The sequence below is a fragment of the Miscanthus floridulus genome, chromosome 14, assembly GCF_019320115.1.
Source record: "Miscanthus floridulus cultivar M001 chromosome 14, ASM1932011v1, whole genome shotgun sequence".
Taxonomy (NCBI): Eukaryota; Viridiplantae; Streptophyta; class Magnoliopsida; order Poales; family Poaceae; genus Miscanthus; species Miscanthus floridulus.
In genome coordinates, this window is record NC_089593.1 from 63,971,763 (window position 1) to 63,994,212 (window position 22,450).

Genomic DNA, 22,450 nt, shown 5'->3' on the forward strand with positions numbered 1-22,450 from the left:
TACATTTAATGCTCCATGCACGGGCCGCAAACATTCGATGTGACAGGTACTGTAGCAACTTTTTGGATTTTGGGGTGGAACTAAACACGGGCTTAACTCCTAGAGGTCAACATTGTAAAATAGTTTGAAGTTTCTGCAAAAAGATTGTCAACGGCCGCGACATCACCAGTTCACCACAGCTTTCTGCACATTGCATCAATTCTCGAGACACTCTGAAAGTCTAAAACTGATGAAAGCCTGAAACTCGGTGGCCGTGCTTCCAGTCATGTGATGTGAGGGTAGTGAGTCTAGTGACTAGCGACAGCCAGTCTTAGAAGAAGATTTTCACTACTGCTACAACTATTTCCCTGACACAAACAGTATATGATCAGCAAGCAAGCTACGTAAAGATGGGGTTTTTTTCCCCAGACAAGACGACCATCTGTATATCTTCTTATGACAGATAGGGTCATGCAAATGCAATGCACTAATGCTGCCCTGCAGGAGTCTGAAACTGGACGAAGGGACAGGATTCTGCTGGCCCTGATTTACCTTCAATCAGAATCAGAATATAGAAATGCCAGACCTTACAGATTAGACATCTTGCACTAAGTAATTTTGAATCAAATCATCAGGACAAAGTTCATCTAAGGCATTCCCTTGATGCCACAAATGAAGTTCAAGCAGTGACTACAGACAACAAACAACCTCCAGTTGTTTGGAAAAGAAAGATCAGGATGAACCCAAAAGGTACCAATTTACTATAGCCATTTTACATGTATGTTACTTGCTGTAATTCAGGGGCTGATAAGCCCACCGCTACAGATACAACATGAAAACTCCCAGCTCCTCAAGTCCACAACAAAACAGCTCCTAGCTCCCTATCTAAAAGTAATACTATCTCATGTCAAACAAAAACAAAACCATTTCCCCCATGAAGAACAGTATTGCAGCTAAAAGAAATACTGTTGACTAACAAAACAAAGCTAATCTCTGATCTACTCTGATCTCAAGCACCCACCAGGAAGCAAGAACTTGAACTTGTCTGCGTTCTTGATCAAATGGGAAGGCAAATGCACGGCAGATGCTGACTTCGGTATCGGCCCCATCTTCTTGAAGAGGTCAGTGAATGTATACTCTTCAGGTAGCATGTCAAACAGGTCATCCCCATTGCATATGATCTTCTGGATTCTGTCTGGGTTTAGGAAGCTTTTCTGCTTCACTCGGTCTGCATGGCTGTATGCCTTCATCTTGAAAACAAACTCCTTGATGTCCCTGAAGCAGAAGCTGCAGTGCCAGCCCGCATCAGCCAGGATTAAGTTGCTCTGACGGGAGTGGCGATACGATGTGCGCTCATTGTACACATGTGCCGTCGCTCTCCAGCTGTCGTCATCCACAGGAAATTCAAAGGAGTACATGTAGTTCTTCATCTCAAGGTGCATGACTGGTGGTATTCCATCACACCACTTGAGCAACTGCACAGTCTCAGGGGTAGGGATCTCATCAGCATCAGCCATGATCAGGATATCACCCACAGCAATACCTGATCTTCGTATCAGCATATTAAGTGAACGACGGTGATAGGCCTCAACATGGAAAGGTTGCCGACGAGAACCACTATCCAGCTCTCCAATAGAAAGCATGTCGTAGACAATCTTTGATCCAGCAAATCCAAAACGGCTGAAGTTTTCATAAAAGGAGAGTGACTTGGGGATACCAGTGAAAGTGGAATTGGCCTCAAGGATGACAAACCTATCAACATATGGAAGGAGCTCACGGTAACGGATTTCCAGAATATCAAGCTCATTGCTGAAGAGGACGGCGTCAAAGACACGGCGAGGGGTGGGGAGTATGCCCCAGCCATGGAGTTGGCACAGCTGGGCCATGGAGATATTGGGGGCATAGTAGTGTGGGATGCGGGTGAATGGTTTAGGTGGTGTGTCCCACAGTGGCCGTAGAATGTAGGAGATACTTTGGAAGTACTGGGTGACAGCAATAACAGACACAGAAAGAACCAGAACAAATGGTATCAGGAACTTGAAACGCAGAATTTTCCGTCTAGTTACAGGCGGATGAGGCAAGTCTCTAGCCATGAGAAGGCCTTGTGTCTAAGGCAGACAAAGGAATGGGCAGGGTGTCCGATTAGCATATGAGAGTGCTCCAGCTACTTTGCCGAGGGTGTGGCAAAAATCTGAATCTGAATGTAATCTGCATTTTGCAAGAGAAGGCAGAAAATAAGAAGAAAAAAACAGTAGTGACAAGAGAACTGAACTATGCAGATTGTTAAATTACTGAAAAGTAACGTATTGAAAAGAATGCAAACACAGGAATAATGGTATGAGCAGAAGCTTCACGCCCACTTGTAAATTTGCAATACAACTGGCATGGTCTTTAAACATCTAAAACACAGAGCCATGGGTTGATAATTGATATATACACCAAGACAAATGGTCCACTACCGTTCTACCAATCATTCCAATAACAAAGGATCCAAAAGAACCGCATGCACTATAGCCAGCAAAGTTCATCAGAGAGACACAAAAATCCCTGACATGAACCATGACTTAGCCATGTAATTGTTCTTACCTATGAGTAACCCCAAGTTCCAACAGCATAAACATAAAGGGAAATCAGCAGTCAGGCCTAGCGAGATGGGCTGTGCTTGTACATTGGTGAAAGATCAATGGACCACTACAAAAAACGCATTTCCATTCCAGCAGCACAAGCAAGCAGGCAATCCTTTGCTACCCAAATCAAATCATCATTAAATCGAAACAGGGCATTTGTCTTCACCAACCTGCCGCGTTATGGAACGCATATTGGCGATTGGATATGATTTATCTCCCCAATGAACGGATTTCTCATTCTTCTCTTGAGCAGAGCGATCAGAAAGCTAATTAAGCATTACTGCAGGCGTCAGGGACTCAGGGGCAATGCAAAAAGGTGGAGAAATCTAACGGATACCAAATCTAGACAAACCAAGCTTGCTTCTAATGGCTTGTCCTCCTAAAGAAAAGGCCCCAACTTTACGGCACAAGATGCACGAGATCACCCCCCACTGGGTGGGGTGACAGCTGACGAGAACAGAGGCGGACGGACGGAGACGGTCACCTCAGGGAAGACGACGAGCCGAGAGGAGTAGAAGGCGGGGACGACGGGGAGCTCCTCCCATCTCTGGACGACCTGCCGCGCGCTCCGCTCCCTCCTCCTCCCTCTCCTCAAGTCCTGTCTCATTTAACCCCGGCCTCCGCTCCTCGCCTCCTCCGCCTCCTGCCTTGGCTCGTGCGCGCCCCTCCTTGACTCCTCCGCCAATCTCTCTCCAGCCGTCCGCCTATTTCTGTCCCGTCCTCCTCCTCCTCCCTCCCCCTCCGTGGCGGAGGCGGAGGTGCTGCTGCTAAATTTAGGCCCCCTGGACACCTGCGGGTTTTGCTTTTTAGGTTTTAAAATCAGGGTTTTTCGCTTTTACGTACAGGTGAGAAAGTGATGAATTGGGTGCATTTGATCTTGTGGGATATTCGGTTGGGAGAGAGTGCTTTTGCTTTACCACCTCCACTGCCGTGCCAGTGCTCGGCTGCTCGCTCGGCAAGCTTTTGGGGGCGTGTGCTGCACTCGGCAGTGGGATTCTCTGCGTGGATGTTGGGTGTACGATCTCGTGTCCTCCACCGTAGGATCAGATAAATGATGCTCCCACGAGGAGAGTTTGACCGAAAAGACACGAGTCTTGCGAAACTCCCACGAGGAGAGTTTGACCGAAAAGACACGAGTCTTGCGAAACACCAAAGACTCCTGCACAGCCAAATATGGTAGTATCACATGTTGCTAAGGAGATACACAAATCATCCGTATGCTTTTTGCAAACGGCATGTTATGGCAACCTTATCGGTGTATGCAATTCCTCCTGCTATTTTTTTTAAGAAAAGAGAGACTTTTTATTGCTCAACAATCAAGTTACAATCTTAAGCAATAATTTGTTCGGATACAAACTGGAACTACATTGCGCCAAACAGCCGAACTATTAAACCTTAGCGCCAATTGCGCGAGCTCGTGTACATCACACTTTCTCTCTCTTCTTGCGTGGACTACCTTCCACTCAGACATCATGTTCCCGCCTGTCTCACTTCCTCCGCTATTAGGCATAGCAGCCCTCGATCTCTCGCCAAATTCTTTAGCAGAGCCTGGACTGAACTGCAGTCAGTTTCAAGCACCACCGGAATCTCAGAGTTTTCAGTAGCATATCAGAGCCCTTTTCTGGCCGCCAGCACCTCGACTTCTTCAGCATCCCTAGCTCCGGGTACATCTTGCCAAGCAACTAGGCATACCGCCGCATTATGGTCCCTGAACCCTGATGTGACCACCCCTATGTCTCTGACGGACCAGGGTCGTAGGGGTTCCCCACGGGAGTACTACCCGAATGGGCCATGGGATGGCCCACGATCTGTTGAAGATGCAAGACAAGGTGGCATGGACTTCAAGCTATTCCAGATCAACTTAGTTGGTTTACTATAAAAGCTAGATTCTGTAATAGGACTAGAACTCTTCTCTTGTAATCGGCTAGGACTAGATACATGCCATTACCCTCTCCCCTATATAAAGAGAGGTACGACGCATCCCCTTTAACCCTAACAATCATATAATCAATCCAACGCAAAAGGCTACACGCTGACTATACGTAAAGGCTATTACTCGACAAGAGGGCCCGAACCAGTATAAATCGTTCGCCTCTTTGCGTTTACTGTCGAGTTTTGCATACGTCGAAGCCCTTCGAACATCGTCCAGGGTAACCCCGTGACGAGTTACCGGTCATCAAACACCGACAGTTGGCGCGCCAGGTAGGGGCTTTCGGTGACTTCGCGATTGAGAGCGCAGCGGACCTCGACGACATGATTTTCTCGGCGAGAACCACCTTCATCTTTGACTTCTGGATCTGCAAGGCAGATGACAACGACAAGCTCCAAAGTCGTCTCATGGAGATCCCGGTGCCTCAAGCTTCACCAGATGTCTCGACGATCACACTGGATCAACTCGCCGAGAAGTTTTCGCACCTCTCAATTTCCGATTCAACTCGAACTCAGGAGGCTACCATCAACCATGACTCCCTCTTGACACGTCACTTTTGTCCAGGTTGGAGATCCCATCTGAAGTCCAACTCAAAGACCCAGTTCATTTTCCACTCGGACTCAAGAATTCAGCTTCAATCTATCAAGATACGATCAACTACCTTGTGCAGTCTAAGCAAGAGATCCCTTTTGCGGTTGCCTAGAGAGGATTGGTTCTATCCATCACACCCGAAGGAGGCATCGTCCATTGGCCTGGTGCACGACTTGACACTTTTTTAATAGATCCATCTCGTCTAATAAGCATGGTGGAGCTCTTGCCTTATTAGGACGGCAGCACTCATCCAGCAGACAACAACGATCATGATTCTATAGAGATCTTGGACATTGCGACGACTGCAGAATCTAGGACTCACTCGGCCATGAGGCACTCTAGAGAAGTCTTCATGGCTAGGCAACTACCTCAGATCCCTATGCCTAACCCACTAGATATCCAACATAGAGAGGAAACCTTGTCCGACATCTCCCCGGACACTACGCCACCTAACGAATAGATGGATGAATAGAAGACGGCTAGGGAAAGGAAGAATAGGGCTTCATAGGCTCGACACAACCATGCCCAACACCATAGGGAGGAGTGGCAGCGGTATCAATTGGCTTGTCGAGACGTTGAACGACGATGCTTGGTTACAGAGGCAGCATATGAACAATGTCTATGAGATGAAGAAGCAGAACGATAGCGCTAAGACCGTGATACCGTTAGAGCCTCTACATCACGCAACCTTGAGCCTAAATTCATGGAAGTAGCTAGCCATAGGGTCTTTACCATGCCCTACACCAATGTATATGCCCTAGTAGAAGAGATGGTGGCCATAGAAAACCCTACTCCAGATCAGCAATGACTCAAAGTCATTTTGGAATCAACAGCCCTTTAGATGCAGGCTGCAAAAGTGACATCTCAAGCTAACCCACTCTCGTCTTGGACTACAGGGTCACCAAGGAGGAGAACAGCGAGTACCATCCCACTCCCGTCTATAGCCGTAGAGTAACCAGAACATAAATCAGGGTGCTGCGCAGTCGGCCTATCATGGGCACCAGTACAGTAACAGGGAAGCAGAGGAGAGTCTGAGTACAGAGAGGCTAGTATCCCACCAGACAGGTTCCCATGTTTCTCTGACAGACTACTCTCTGTCTGGCTTCTCTACAAGTTTAAGTCATCCAACCATACCAAGTACAACAGGAAGACAGAACCCAACCAATGGATGTGCATCTACTCTCAGTCCATCGAGTTGGCAGGCGGCGACGATGACATCAAAGTATTATATTTTCACATGGCACTCGACACTATGCCTCTCGCTTGGTTTGATAGATTACGAGCCTGCTCCATTGATACTTGGGGACAGCTTTAGCGCAAATTCTGTGAAAATTTTTGCGACGTCCTCACCCACCCAAGTACTCAGAACGAGCTTAGAACTTGCAAACAGAAACCAGATGAATCCTTCTAGCAATATTATCACCGCTTTGCTGAAATACGAGCCCAAGTCTTTGATATTACAGACAGGGAGGTGATAGATCACTTCACCAATGGGATCAAGTACAAGTGGCAATTTGAAAAGTTCTGTGACGATAACCTAGAGACCACTGAGGAATTTAAATGTACAGTACAGAAGATGATTACATCTGAAGAACGTACTCGCGAACGATTCCCACGCGGCCAACAAGACAAAGGCTATGACCCCAGAAGCAATTAGGGTGGACAATCCACCAAAAAGAGAGGACCCGACAACACCCTTGCTTTCATGGATAGGTCCAAGAAGTCTAACAAGAATAACAAGAAGTTCGAAGACCTCAAGAATTTACCCTGCCCTTTCCACAAGAACGCCAAGCACACGGTGGCCGAGTGCAGACAACTCTAAGAACTGGGTTTCTATGCCAAATGAAACAAAGGCAAGGGTAAAGCTGATAATAACAAAGATGGAGATGACAACGCTGACCCTGGCTTTCAATAGTCCAAGGCTAAATTGCAGTAATCTTTGCGGGGTTACTGACTTTATCAAACAAGCGCTCTAGGAAGTTGACTCTTCGGGACATCATGGCAGGAGAACCTTCAACACCAAAGTACCTTAATTGGTCTGAGTACCCAATCCAGTTTTCCAGGAAAGATCAATTGACTAGCGTGACTAATGCTGACCACTATCCACTCATCTTGGTGAAAGCTCTAGTTTGGTTTTGGTGAATTGATGAAACCCTAAGTGCTAACCTAGTTCATCTTCGAGATAGGTAGCATTATTCCAAGTGGTGAAGCAATGGTGAAGATCATGATGATGGTGATGCCATGGTGATGATTAAGTGCTTGGATTTGAAAAAGAAGAAAGAGAAAAACAAAAAGCTCAAGGCAAAGGTGAAATTGATAGGAGCTTTTTGATTTAGTGATCGAGACACTTAGAGAGTGTGATCACATTTAGGATCGATAGTTGTACTATTAAGAGGGGTGAAACTCATATCAAAATGCGGTTATCAAAGTGCCACTAGATGCTCTAACTCATTGCATATGCATTTAGGATCTAGTGGAGTGCTAACACCCTTGAAAACATTTGTGAAAATATGCTAACACATGTGCACAAGGTGATAGACTTGGTGGTTGGCACATTTAAGCAAGGGTAAAGAAGATAGAGTTAAAAAGAAGTTAGTCACGCTGGTCATAGAGTGACCGGACACGTCGAAAATTGGGACCGGACGCGTCCGGTATTTTATCCAGTCTTGGGGTAGTCAGACAGAAGTGACCGGACGCGTCTGGAATTAGGACCAAACGTGTCCAATATTTGGGCCCAAGGTGAGCGACTAAGTGAAAGTGACCAGACTCTGGCTCAGTTGAGTGACCGGACGCTGACGAGTTACTGTTCAGCGTCAGGTCAAAGTGATATAGCCTGAAGCAGGATTGCAGAGAGTGATCGAACATGTCCGGTCGCCACACCGGATGCGTCCAGTGTGAACCAGCAAGTCTTGGGTTTTCAGGGCAATAATTCATCGAACACTGGGAGCGTCTGGTCTACTGTGATCGAACATGTCTGGTCGGCCCAGAGTGGCTCTGGGAGCTCTCTAGAGTCGACTTGACGCTGCGTCTCCTAGGTTTGATTGTTTTCTAATAGTGCGTCCGATCACGTAGTATTATTGTGCGCAGATATTTCCGTTGGGCGCCAATGGCTAAACAATTTGAAAGGGACACATGGTGGTCAGGCTATGACCAAATGCAGCGACTGGACACGTCCGGTCACCACACCGGACATGTCCGGTGCACATGACCTGTGTGTCTGGTCGTCTCGTAGTTTGCCCAATAATTGAGCCAACGGCTCTATTGTTTGGGGTGTCTATAAATACTGTTTGGGTGGCTCTAGCTCACTCTCTTGGCCATTTGCATTGACATAGAAACCTTGTGAGCTTAGCCAAAGCCCTCCCACTCATCTCCATCATTGATTCATCATCATTGTGAGATTGGGAGTGAATCCAAATGCATTGCTTGAGTGTTTGCATCTAGAGGCACTTGGTGTTCGTGTTTCGCTGTGGGTTTGGCTTGTTACTCTTGGTGGTTGCCGCCACCTAGATGGCTTGGAGCAGCGAGGATCGTCGAGCGGAGGTTGGTGATTGTCTTCGGCTCCGATCGTGGTGATTGTGAGGGGTTCTTGACCTTTCCCCGGTGGAGAGCCAAAAGGTACTCTAGTAAATTACTCGTGGGTTGTGTGATCCTCATCTTGTATTGGTTGTGCGGCACCCTATTGAGGGTTTGACCTATGATGCCAATTACCGCATGAACCTCCAAGTGAGTGAATCGTCACAATGAGGACTAGCTTGCCAGCAAGCAAGTGAACCTCGATAAAAAAACATTGTGTCATTATTTGATTCTGAGGTGATTGGTCTTTATTAGTATTCATTCATGTGATTGATTGGTTCATTCCTTAACTCGGCGATATAACAATATTGCTCTCTCTCTTTACATTACCGCAAACTAGTTGTCAAGCTCTTTAGTGTAGCTAGTCGTGAGAGCTTATTAGTTTGGTTAGTGTGGCTCTTTAGTTAGCCTTTGAGAGCACACTAACTTAGTGTAGTGACATAACCATTGTGTGGATAGAGACTATAGAAACTAGAATTGTGGTAGGTGGCTTGCTTTTTTAGTAGGCTAGCACAATACTTGCTTTGCCTCATATTTGTCTAACCAGTTTGCTAAGTGTTATTGTAGAAATTTTTAATAGATTATTCACCCCCCTCTAGCCATTAGGACCTTTCACTTGGGTCCAACATTAGCCGGCATGATAGTCCCCAAGGTCCTGATCGATGGCAGTGCAGGATTGAACATAATATTTACAGATACGCTAAGGAAGATAGGCCTAGATTTTACCAGCCTACTCACTCCCACTGATGTCCCTTTCTATGGGATAGTACTCGGCTAGGCTGCCATGCCACTTGGACGGATCACACTCTCGGTAATGTTTGGCAACCCAAACAATTTCCGAACAGAGTTCATCTAGTTTGAGGTAGCTAACTTCGAATCATCATACCATGCTATCTTCGGTCGACCTGCTTTTGCCAAGTTCATGGTCATACCTCATTACCCGTACCTCTTGCTCAAGATGCCGAGTCCCAATGGCATACTCTCCTTTTGAGGTGACCTCAAGCGCTCATATGACTGTGACATGAAAGCCATCCAGATCACAGCCAGAACACAGCAAGCCTATGAAGCATAGGAGATTGCCAACATTGCACAATAGACTAAGCCGGAAGACACGAAGATTTTGACTAAAAAGGCGAGAATCATTGCTCTCCATCTAAGATGGATACCATCGAGATTGATCTGGGTACTGGTGATCCCTCTAAGACAGCTATCATCAGCGCCCACCTCTCTAAAGAATAGGAACTCGTGTTCACCAACTTTCTCAGAGAAAACAAGGATATCTTTGCATGGAAACCAGCTGATATGCCGGGTGTTCTAAGAGAGTTGGCTGAGCACAAATTGGATTTAAATCCTGGCTCAAAGCCGATTAAGCAACGTCTACGATGGTTCTCACCTGATAAGAAAGCGGCAATCAATAAGGAAATCACCAAGCTATTGGCAGCTAGGTTCATTAGGGAAATTCTTCACCCTGACTGGCTAGCCAATCCAGTACTCGTTCAGAAGAAGAACTCGAAAGAGTGGCGCATGTGCATCGACTACACAGATCTCAACAAGCACTACCTAAAGGATCCCTTCGGCTTACCTCATATTAATCAGATCATAGACTCCATGATTGGGTCAGCTCTTTTATCCTTCCTTGATTGCTACTCGAGATACCATCAGATTGCCCTCTGTAAAGAAGATCAGAGCAAGACATCCTTCATCACTCCGTTTGGTGCCTATTATTACGTGACCATGTCCTTTGGGTAAAAAAATGCTAGGGCAACCTATCAGCAGGCTATCCAGGTGTGCCTAAGTGAACAGATCGGTCATAATGTAGAAGACTACGTGGATGATGTCGTCATCAAGACTAAGGACCCCTCTACTCTGATTGCAGACCTAAAGCAAACCTTTGACAATCTTCGTGAGTACAAGTGGAAGCTTAACCCAACCAAGTGTGCATTTGGAGTTCCTTCCGAATAGCTATTGGGTTTCCTCATGAGCCATCGAGGTATCGAAGCCAGCACGAAATAGATTCGAGCAATCACTCAGATGACTCAACCTCACTCCGTCAAAGATGTTCAGAAACTGACAGGGTGCATGGCGGCCCTCAATCGTTTTATCTCACAACTCGGGGAGAAAGGTTTGCCCTTCTTTAAGTTGCTGAAAAAGATGGGCAAGTTTGAGTGGACAACCAAAGTTGACGAAGCCTTCTAGAAGCTCAAAGAGTACCTATCCACCTCTCTAATTCTTACTCCACCCGAGAAGCACAAACCACTCTTACTTTACATTGCAGCTACTACTATGGTAGTCAGCATGACAATAGTCATGGAGCGGGCTGAAGAAGGGCATGTATATAAGGTACAACGACCTATCTACTATATTAGCGAGGTGCTATCAGAATCCAAGGTCAAGTACCCACACGTGCAAAAACTCCTCTATGCCCTCTTGATCACTTCACACAAACTACGCCACTACTTTGACAAACATAAGGTAACAGTGGTATCTGACTTCCCACTTGGCGATGTCTTACGCAATCGGGATGCAACAGAACGCATATCCAAGTGGTCAGTTGAACTCGGAGCTCAAAACATTGAGTTTGCCTCCTGTAAGGTTATCAAATCTCAAGTCTTGGCTGATTTCATAGCCGAGTGGACCAAAGCCCAGCAGCCTACTCCAATAGTTATTCTCGACCATTGGAAAATGTATTTCGATGGTTCCCTCAAGCTAGGAGGTGCAGGTGCTGGCGTTCTCTTCATATCTCCAGATGGAAAGCAGCTTAAATATGTCCTACAAATACTTTGCCCTACTACCAACAATGAAGCTGAGTACGAGGCCCTCCTTCATGGCCTCTGAGTAGCAGTCTCACTTGGCATCAAGCATTTACTCATCTATGGCGACTCCTCGGTGGTCATCAACCAAGTTAACAAGGATTGGGACTACACCAAGGAAACCATGGACGCTTATTACGTAGAAGTTCGTAAACTTGAGAAACACTTCCAAGGTCTAGAAATCCTCCATGTTATGCGAGATCTCAATGTTGCAGCTGATGTTTTGGCCAAATTGGGATCAGACAAAGCCTAGGTACCCCCTGATGTGTTTGTATAGGAACTCCAAGTCCCTTCAATCATGCAAGAGGCCTCCATACCCACTAGTACTCCGACTCCTGATGTCCAGGTACTAGTGGTCAACCCGTCATGGATGCAAGTATTTATTGATTACATCCGAGATCACAAGGTGCCCAACAACAAGATAGAAGCAAAGCAGATCACGTGCAGAAGTAAGAATTACGTCTTAGTCAGAGATAGGCTCTATCGACGGGGCACATCATCTGGTGTTCTCCTCAAATGCATTACACCTGAAGAAGGGCAGCAGATCTTGGAGCAAATCCACTCTGAGTGCTGTGGTAATGACATAGCTTCTAGGACTTTAGTCGACAAGGCTTTCAGATCTGGGTACTATTGGCCTACAGCACTGAAAGACGCAGAAGAACTAGTGCGACACTACAAGGGCTGTCAGTTCTTCACCAAGCAAGCCCATGTCCCAGCTCACAACCTTATCTACATCCCTCCATCATGGCCTTTTTCATGCTGGGGGCTCGACATAGTTGGATCTCTCAAATGAGCATCGGGTGGCTTTGAGTACATCTACGTGGCTATTGACAAGTTCAATAAGTAGATAGAGTATAAGCCACTTGTTAAGTTCAATGCAACAAAGGCAGTCGAGTTCATGCAAGACATTATGTACCGATTTGGTATGCCCAACCGGATCATTACAGATCTCGACTCGCCCTTTACAGTTATCGAGTTCAGAAGTTGGGCTCAAGATTGTGGCATCAGCATAAATTATACTTCCATAGCTCATCCTCAAGCAAACGGCCAAGTAGAGTAGGCTAATAGGCTACTTCTAGCCGGACTAAAGCCTAGGCTATTCAACGAGCTTAAAGACTACGGCGGCAAGTGGATATATGAGTTACCCAAAGTGGTTTGGGGATTGCGCACTCAACAAAGTAGAGCGATAGGGTACTCTCCCTTTTTCCTGGTTTATAGCTTAGAGGCCATTTTACCAGCAGATTTGATATGAAACTCTCCCAGGGCCGAATAGTAAAATGAAGGCGAAGCAGACAAAACTCGGCGGCTAGAAATTGACAATGCTGGAGAAATTAAGCTTAACGCACTCTTCTAGTCTGCTAGGTACCTAGAAGGCCTATGACATCACTACGATAAGAACGTGCGCCCTCGTACCTTTCAAGTCAGAGATCTAGTTCTCAAACGTATCCAGAATACCTTGAGATGCCACAAGCTACTCAGCCCCTATGTAACACCCCTGGTGTTACTGCTTAAACAACTTGCTAAACTATGTCATGAGCATCATGTTTATGTGGCAATGCATGTGATAAAGTGTGTAGATCAATTTCCGTAACTCAAAACGATCAACAAAAATGCTAAACGAAAGTTAATTCAATAGTCATGTTATATCACTTAGGGTTTAAAACCAATTTTTATTAAGCAAAAATACTATAGAACATGTATGTGACACTTAAATAAAGTTGGAAGTACAAACTTGGTAGATGACAATGCAACTTTAACTTTTAGAAAATAGATATTGTTAACTGGTGTTTTGGGAGCCCAAAAATCAAACTTGACGTTAAGATAAGCTCTTTTCGTTAAGTCGGCAAGCACTTGAACGATTGTTAAAATACCATTTTTGGCGAATTATGTTGAGCGAATTAGTTAAATGGTGCTTAAATATTTTGCTTCTACGGGTTAGTATAAGGTATGGACTATTGCATGAAGTATTTGTTGGTTGAAGTTAACAAGGTTTAGATCTATTTAAAATTGCAACAAAAGAGTTAATGGTTACTTAACCTCAATTGAAACCCTTAGCTTTCATAGTATGGAAAAGTAGTAAGACAATGCTATTTTGACATTTATTTTCTAACAAAAATGTTTAAACACTAATTGCACATTTTGGTATTGTTGATTGCATCAAAGTGAGTGCTTGAGCATGGCATAGGTCGATATTGTGTTGGATGTCACGTTATCCGCCCTCCGCTCTAAAATTGCCCAAACTTCGTTAGAACGCGTTGTAACCGCGTTGTTGGCACTCCGTTCACGAACTGGCACTCCAGTGATGAACCCAACTTGGCATCCTTGTATCTCCCCCTCTGGTCGCTCTCTGGACGTGAGGTTTGCTTCGTTAGTTGGGTGTTAGTATCAACTTTAGGTTAGGGGAATTTGTTGAGCCTCGATCATGATCGTTAGCGGCTTTTGCTTCGCTTTAAAATGCGTGCATGGCACTAGTTGATACCTCTCGGCCCAAGTTCATGGACACTACGCGCGTGGGCGCTACTGGCACCAGGCTCATGCTGTGTTCGGCCAGCTACCGCTAGGCAGCTCGTGTGCTCGAGTCATGCCACGTAGCACCTTGGCCTCGTGATGGCTGACTCTAGTCGGCTGCATCCAGGTTTCCACTATCGTGCGCGCCACCCCTTGGCTGCTGAGCCACGCGTGGAGTCGAGCTGTGGCTATGGCCATCATTGCCAAGTCAGCGTGGTAGTCACTCCGCCCTCTAGTTTCTCTACTGTGCTGAGCCGTGTGTCTTGGTCATAGCTGCCCTCTCATGCGCACGTGCTCTCGGCCATGCACCTCACCTACCACCACGCCGCTGCTGTGTCCCATGGCACGATCCCAGCCACTCATCCCATCTACCTCTACTACCACAACTGTGCATACCGCCCCGCCTCTGAGATAGGGAGAGGATGAGTTGTGTATATCGGTAGTGCCATGCCAGAACGTGGTCGGAGTCATTGTCGCATTCGAGGCACCGCGCTCTCCGCTCCTTCAATTCACCTAGCTCAAGGCTTTTCAGTCCAATTCCTCGCACCAGTGAGTAGCATAGGTAGTCAGCTAGATGGTCATTTCCCCTCAAGCCTAGCCGGTCACAACCCACCGGCAAATTGGCGTTTTTGCTCGCCACCGATCATATGCGCTGTCGTGACCAGAAGGTTGGGGGGTAAGGCATGTAGGCGTGGTAGCAGTTCAATTGCTCGTAACCCTGAGCTCGCCTTGACTCCCCCTATCGGGTGCTCACACTATTTTGTCTAGGGTGCTCATCGTCGGTGGAGTGACGTGCCGATGTCCATCGCAGAGCGCCGCCACACCGCTCGGTCGCCCGTGGCTAGACCATTGCAGTGCTCCCCTGCTTCAACTGTCAGTGATGAGTGCACCACGGTGAGCTACTGATGCTTCTCCGCCATCTCTACCTTGCCGTGAGGGCGTAGGCTCACCGGAACAATCATGCCGCTACCACGGATAGCCGCTCGCCGCTGCAGCTCGCGCCAGCGCGTCTCCGAGTCCCTAACCGTCGCCCATCGTAGCGCATGTAGCTATAGATGGCAACCAACTTGCTATGTGGGTCCGTGCAAGCCTCTGGTGGCCGGCATAGACGCCTAGTGCCGCCGCTCACCGCGCCACCATGCACGGGATGACCGGGGGCGTGCGCGGGTAAATTTGGTAAAATCTAGGGGGTTAAGTGAATTCGCCAGAGAAAGGAAGAAATAGTATTAGGACCTAGTTGTGGTTCAGGAAAAATCCAAGGGCTCATTTGCTAAAGTGCCAGCATGGGCTCCCCGCCGTGGGTCGCTTCACATGTGGGTCGCGCTCCACGCTGGGCCGTTGGGCCCTCCCGCTGCGTGTGCCCGCATCCCGCATTGGGCCAGGCTCGGTTGTCGGGCCAAATCGTTGGCCACCGGCCCTTTTCTTTTTCTAAAGCATTTTCTAATTTAGTTTCTAAAGGTAAATTTGTAAATTCAAGATAAATTTGTGTAGATGTTCAAAAATTGTGAAACCAATTTTGTTAGGTTTCTAAAATCATGACCTATCTGCTAATGTATTTTGTTCACTTAGTTTTATAGAATTTTCAAGAGTAGACTAATTAATGTGAAGCACTTAAAATGGGTAAAACATGAACTTGTAGGAATTATTGTGATGAATTGGTAGTAATACTGTCCCTGAAATTTTTATAGTAGATCCCTAACATTATTAGGTGTTCACTATAATTTTTGTAGCTCTATAGGAATTAGTTTGTTAAGGTAACTAAATGAGCCCTAATACGAAAATATATATTTAATCAATCAAATGTCAAAAATAATTGGGGGTTTGTAGAACGAAAACATTTTTCTGGAAACAAGCCTTACTTGGCGATGTGGATATGTAGACTAGTACGTTAGTCATTAAGCTAGCTCGTTAGCTCACGGAGCGTAATCGTATTATAGAGTTGCAGTTACCATTGATTAATTGTGTCTCTGCGTTGCATCCACGTATATCATAATAGGAACAATGATGAATCATGGAGATGACCGAAGTAGCGGAAAAGATGGTGCCTTGACGATCGTGTCACCATGATGGAATACTAACTTTTGGTTATATCTTACCCAGGCAAGCCCCGGTGCATAACCCCTATTATTCTGCACTTTATCTTATGCTTGTGCATTAAGTTTTAAGGAGTTGAATGAAAACTACTTGCATATATATCCTTATCATATGAGTCCTACTAGTATATCAGTATCGTGTAGATTGCTATGCTATAGGACCCAGTAGAAGTCAAGTGATTACCTGTCACTCGCGAGAGATAGGAAAGATATTATTATTGTTATTGTATCACTATCACATAGAATATATATGAATGATAATTGGAGACCGGGCAAAATAGTACTTTGGATCTGAACTTGGTTAGGCATTCGAGCGAGGCTCGGATTGCACTTATTCCACCTATGTCGGTTAAGGACCAGCCATTGCATTGGATTCTAGTCAGGTCATAGACTTATTATCCTGAGCACATACTTGCTTATGGGGGCAGGAAGGCTCGTTGCTCTCTTGTCGTGGGTTTCGGCTCTTTTTGGACTAACTGATTGGAGGCGGGGATAGTGAAGGTCTAAGCACCACACTGAGTCTAGGACTCAGGTGTGGGGGCTTAGAGTCCAAGTTTGGATGGGGATCTAAACCCCTTGACAGAAGAGTGGTGGGTTGGTCCTGCTTGTGCCTAGGGTACAAGCGGGGCGTGTGTTTCAGGGTAACTAGATGTGATACATTAGTTCATGAATCGCCGTGTAATATGATACGGCTTGGCTACGATCTAGCACCGTAGTAAGAACTAGTATATGAAAGATGGTAAAATAGTTCTGATTGCTTACCACTAGCTTGAAAGTAGCACATGTGCTTACATAGAATGGTTAGTTAATGAACTAATGATGACTGCTAATGAAATTGAATATAAGGATGCACGCTTAGTAATGCTTCCTGCAGATGTAATAAAACCACAAGCCAGATAGCCTTGCATATCCTTAAAGTGTTTTCTTTCCTCCTGACGGCTAAGTCTTGCAGAGTACAATTGAGTACTCAGAGTTTGTTCTACCATGTTGCAGGTGATAGGAACATGTGGAGCTGACACTTGTGTGTGGAAACCTCCTGGTGGGCTCAGCAAGGATTTCCTTAACGTTGCGGGCATAGAGTATATTTGAAACTTCCACCCAAAATGTTTTACAATGGAAAAATTTATAACCTGTTATGATGTATATAACGGATCGTCATATTAATGGTTCACTTGTCATTAAATGATTTTACTTCCGCTAAAACTCTGATAACATGGTTATATTCCGCTGTTATAAACAATAAATATTATACTCTGATGTTGCATGGAAAGTGATGTAAGAAATGGCTAAAATGTTGTAAGTTTTATTCTTCCATTTATGATCCTGTTAAAAAATATGGATTTTTGGGTTCTCCCATGGGGTGTGCTCGACATAACTATTTAAATTAGCTCACTCTTGGGGTGTTTAGCATCTAATGGAAGACAAGCACCTCCGGAAATGAGTTATTTTGGGTAGTTCTGCCACACCCTGGGAAGGCCCCTTCATCGTCTCCAAAGTTACCCGGCCAGGTTCCTTCGAGTTAATCACAGAGGACGATGATTTCGTGCCTAACTCTTAGAATATCGACCAGCTACAAAGATTTTATGCTTAATATTATTAAGTAGTTTTCTTGTTTAAGTAAATTCAGTGTCCTAGCGTCTATACTTTTATGCTTAATATTCTTTATTAATACAGAATCAATGTTCTTCGCTAGATGAATGTGTCTTTTTACTTTTTACACAACTTTTTAGTTGTCCCTCTTTGTTGAAGTTTTTGTTACGTCATATACGAGATATACAGCCGACTACTTGTGCGTCTACACATCTCTCAATATGATAAATTCACTCGATACATAGTTCTCATTCTGTATACCGAGTACTAAGCTATGTTACACGAGATACGCCTCCTACCTGGATGGCTTACATCTCCTTGGCCGGGAGCCAATTATCGACATTTAGTTTAACTATTTCATGTTGTCCTAGGTAGGGTGATTCCTAGAAGTAAGCAACCCGATTCATTCGCTACGGGATAGGATCCTAACAGCAAACAATCGTTACATGGGTTCCTTGGACAAGTGACTTCAAGCACTTAACATCAACAGAAGGGTCCAACATGCATTTAATCATAGCGACTACATTGATCACCTTCTTACTTGGCTATTCAGTCTTATGCGCCTTTCTAAAGGACCCGACAAGACAAATTTATAGCCTAAATAGACTATAGTCTTACTTAAAAGATTACCAAGTCTAAACGAGTTGAAAAACCCGTCTTAGGTGCTTAAGTACCCGAACAAGATAGATCATATTCACAGCATACACGCTAAGTTTTGTCATTAAACTAACAAGCCTACACAAAGCAAAAGAACATTGTTTCTCACAACGTGCCTACTCGGCACATGTGCTCAATGTTTTTTCAAACTTACATAGCCTATTCATCAGGCTTCTCCATCCTAAGGTCTAGTTCATCAGTTATGGTGGTGGCGAGCCCATCGAGTTCCTCCTCAGCTCTCTCCATGGCAGCAAGATGGCCTTTGTCGTCATATTCCTTGGTTATCTGCTGTAGATCGATAGCCAGGTATAGCACTCGGAGCATACCGAGTATATTCCAGACACAGACCTTGGTGGCTCTACGCACATAGCTCTCGAAGCGATTGGGGATATCTTTTACTATATCCACCAACCTCTTTTCACCATCTTCTAGTTTACGAAAGAGGAGGGCGAGTGGCTTCATGACTTCCCAAAGTGTGCTCCGCTCCGACTGCGCTCTCTCTAGCTGAGCCTTCATGTCATTCACTCACTTCAGAGCCTACATCAGATCATGATCTGCTCCCCGCTTTTATCAGCTTAGCTTGAGCGAGTTCTTCACTCGCTCGTTCAGTTACCTCTTCAGTTTGGTTGTGCTTGGTTCTTAGGGCTTCAGTCAACTCCTTCACCTTGCCTTCTAACCGCCGGGTTCTGATCTACTCTTCTACAAAAAGGACCACAAACGATCATCATTATGATCACCAACTACTGCGTGTCATGAAATATAGAGAAGTCGTACAGTTCTTTTACCTTTCAGCTTGGTATCAAAGAGCTCGGCCTTCTCCGTCATTTTCAACAAGGAGTCAAAGGTATCATTTTTCCTTGTTTCGGTGGCCGCTTTTCGGCGCTCGGCTTCACCAACCTAAGAATGGAGGATGCATAGGGTTTCTTCATGGTGCCTCTACATAGATTCCCACTTGACCTCCTTCTGGGCCTGCTCCTCCTTCAGCCTGGTGAGCTCTGCTTAGATCTTTTGGACCTCAGCAAAAGCCTTTAGCTCCATGCCCTGAGCACACAACTGATCTCGGCATAAGAATTTGGAAGATTATAGCAAGAAATGACAAAATGCGTTTACTTACCCTCAACTGGCTATCGAAGATGGAAGCCTAGTTTAGTAGCCTAGACCATGACTTCATCAACTCGGTGAACTCTGGGCTATAAGCCTAGAGTTGGGTACCCGGTCCAGTAACCGGGACGACGTCATCCTCCCCTGCTTGTTGGGCACTCGTCGTTGGTGCTTCTGGGGTAGGAGTACTCGGTGCAGCAACGCTTGGGTCATCCCTTGTGCTCTACACTCCCTCATCAGAAGTAGCCTTAGTGGGCTCTGACCCTGGCAGCTGATGTGCTTCATCTCCAACAGGCCCCGCTACCTGTGGCTGTAGCACCTCCACCCTCTTCATAGTACCCAGTGGCATAGGTTGCTTTGCTTCACCAACAGCTGACGTTGGAGCCTATGCCCGGGGCGTTTCAGTAGACCCGGGTGGAGACACAGGCCTGCTTACCTAGTCTTTTTCCACCCAGTCATCCTCAGTTCGTGGGTTCTCCTCAACTCGGGGCTCCTCACTCTGTGCCCAAGTACTCAGTGCCTTTAGTACCCTGGATTGAGTAGCAGACAAGTGATGTCCTGAGAACAAAAGTAACATACAAAGGAATTTTTGACACTCACTTAGCACTGGATTTCTTCTTTAAGGTGGGCTTGCCTAGCGACATTCTGCTAAGCGATCGACCTAGCCCTAGACTCGACACTCATGTTGATAATACTGAGTCTTCTGGGTGACTCATAGTACTAGCGTCCTGTCTAAGTGTGATTCCTTCACCCTGAGTTGGCACTCGGGTGCTCAGCAGATCTGGTGGTGGCTTCCTACCAAGAGCAGTTCAACATCACCAAATACATCTACTACAGACTTCAGTAACATAATTTTACTCAAAAAAATACTTACTATCGGATGGAAAATGAGATGTCTTCCTCCTCCTCTTCCACCTATTCCTCAACGGCCTCATCTGTAGTAACTATTCATAACTTAGATTTAACACAAGGTACAATTCAGACTACACGGAGATAATTCAGACATCTCTTACCTGGTCTTGGCATACAAGATCGATGGGGCCTCTTTGGTATCAGCCCACTCGCGCTGGCAGTTACGTCAGCCTCTAGGGACTGCTTCTCGCTCATGGCTGCCTCCCCAGTACTCAGATTAACTTGGACCATGGAGTCATTTGGGTTCCCTAAGTCGCTATCACCCTCTTCCTCCATAGGGATGGCGGAAGCGGCGCTCCCTCCGCCTACTCCGCTGGATGTCGCTCTGCTTCCACCAACTCCTCCAAAGCCAGGACACGGAGGCAGCGCAGGTAGGTCATTGAAGTTGCGCCCCAAGTGTTGTACCAACAGTTATCAATATACAGGAGTTAGTCCCCACAATATCAAGACATTGCAAAATTACAAAGGTCAGCATACTTATGGTAGCCGGTGGATTTTGATGGTCAAGTATAGGGTACTGGTACGGTATCACCAATACCATCTAGAGTATATCCTAAATCCTCTCTAGGACTTCATCTTTTGTCAGCTCCTTAGTTATCACTCGGGCTAGATCCTGTGGCCCGGTGCACTCAAAGCCATAGTGCACCCTCTCCTGCAGCGGCTGCACTCGGCGCCTGATGAAGCTGGCAACTACTCCAACTCTGTTTAGGCCTTGATCGTTCATGGCTAAGAGTTGCTTAAGGAACGAGCGAATTCCTTCAAGCTCCATTGCGCTCATCGGCTCCTTCTCCCAGCGAGCATTGGGCACTAGTGCGGCGTTGCTATGGATCTCTAGCGGTGGCCACATATTCCCTGCATAAAACCACTCAGCCCTCCAATTGTTTATAGAATCAACAAGGGCATAGTGGAGATAATCTTTCTTCTTCCCCACTCGGAACTGAATACCGACACCACCCAAAACGCTGAGGTTTGCAGCATCCGGGTGCGGTTTTAGTTTGAAAAAATAGCGGAAAAGGGTGATGGAGGGGGGAATACTAAGGAAAGTTTAACAAAGATGAACAAAAATCAAGAGATGCAGGATGGAGTTAGGGTTCAGATGGTTCAGGGTTATGCCGTTGTAATGCAAAAAACCATGTAAAAATGGACAAGATGGCAACCCTAACCCATGCTGTATGAATGGAACAAAGAGCACAATTTCATCTGGCTCAAAATTGGGAATACAGTGCTCGCCAGGCATCTTCCATTCCCCCAGCTTCTGGTTGGGCAAATAGCCCTGATCGCGGAGCTTCTGCAGGTGCTTCGGCTTTGTGCTTGGTGCCGGCTAGATCTAGGCAGTGGCGGCCATCTACGGCACCTCCAATGCCTTCTTCTTTGCAACCTTCTTGGCGGCGGTGCTCGGGTTCTTGCCCTTACCCATCAAGTAGAGCTCTTTTTAGATCTAGGGTTTAAGGGAGACGGCGCTCACAGCAGGCATGAGGGCTTAAGCAGAATGCGGAATGCGACGAAGGAAGAAGACACATGGGGTGGTTACCTTTTATACAGCGATTTCACTACCGCGTGGCCCAATAATCACGCCAACGGGTGCGGCATTTCGGTTTCCCTTCCATTTTAATGATGCTGCGCGGTTTGATACGACGGTTGCATGCCTTTTCATGATTTCCCATGCGTCAGAATGTGTTTAGACTTATCCGTTGGATTTCCTCTATCCAGGTACCGACCATGATACAACCGTTATCTACACGAACACATTGTGCAGTACCCGGATGATTCTGCAATACTTGGACAATTGCTTGACAGAATGCTCTACATAGCGTAGTACTTGGAGGAAGATTTTTTATTCAACAACAGTACAATGGATACAAAGTTGAACACTTTACAAGATTCAAGACCACTCAGTAGAAGATTTTTTTTCAGTCAATACAAAGACAACACCTACTCAGATATAACAGAGTACTCATACTCTAAGTGCTTCTCAGTAGGTACTTTTCTACCCGATGCACCTGGTTCCAAGAGAAGAGTAATGCATCCGGGTAGATAACATTAGTGCAGTGTGTCCTAGCCTAGAACCTTGGGTAGACT

The 22,450-nt window shown here is 45.9% G+C and overlaps 1 protein-coding gene across 2 annotated transcripts; it reads right to left on the reverse strand.

The window, feature by feature from the left end:
- Nucleotides 1-566: 566 nt before the first annotated feature.
- LOC136505447 (uncharacterized) lies at nucleotides 567-3,338 on the reverse strand. Of its 2 annotated transcripts, none has more exons than XM_066500599.1 (2): nucleotides 3,091-3,338; nucleotides 567-2,187 (listed from the first exon to the last, which is right to left on the reverse strand). In XM_066500599.1, exon 2 carries the CDS (start codon nucleotides 2,070-2,072, stop codon nucleotides 978-980), a length of 1,095 nt encoding a protein of 364 aa, XP_066356696.1. In that variant the 5' UTR covers nucleotides 2,073-2,187; nucleotides 3,091-3,338; the 3' UTR covers nucleotides 567-977. The 2 variants fall into 2 exon arrangements, with proteins under 2 accessions (XP_066356696.1, XP_066356697.1); XM_066500600.1 differs by having other exon boundaries at nucleotides 2,777-3,338.
- Between the last annotated feature and the right edge of the window lie 19,112 nt (nucleotides 3,339-22,450).

Bases quoted from the DNA above. Each gene is read 5' to 3' on its own strand.
- LOC136505447 (XM_066500599.1), bottom strand. From the start codon at position 2,072: ATGGCTAGAGACTTGCCTCATCCGCCTGTAACTAGACGGAAAATTCTG.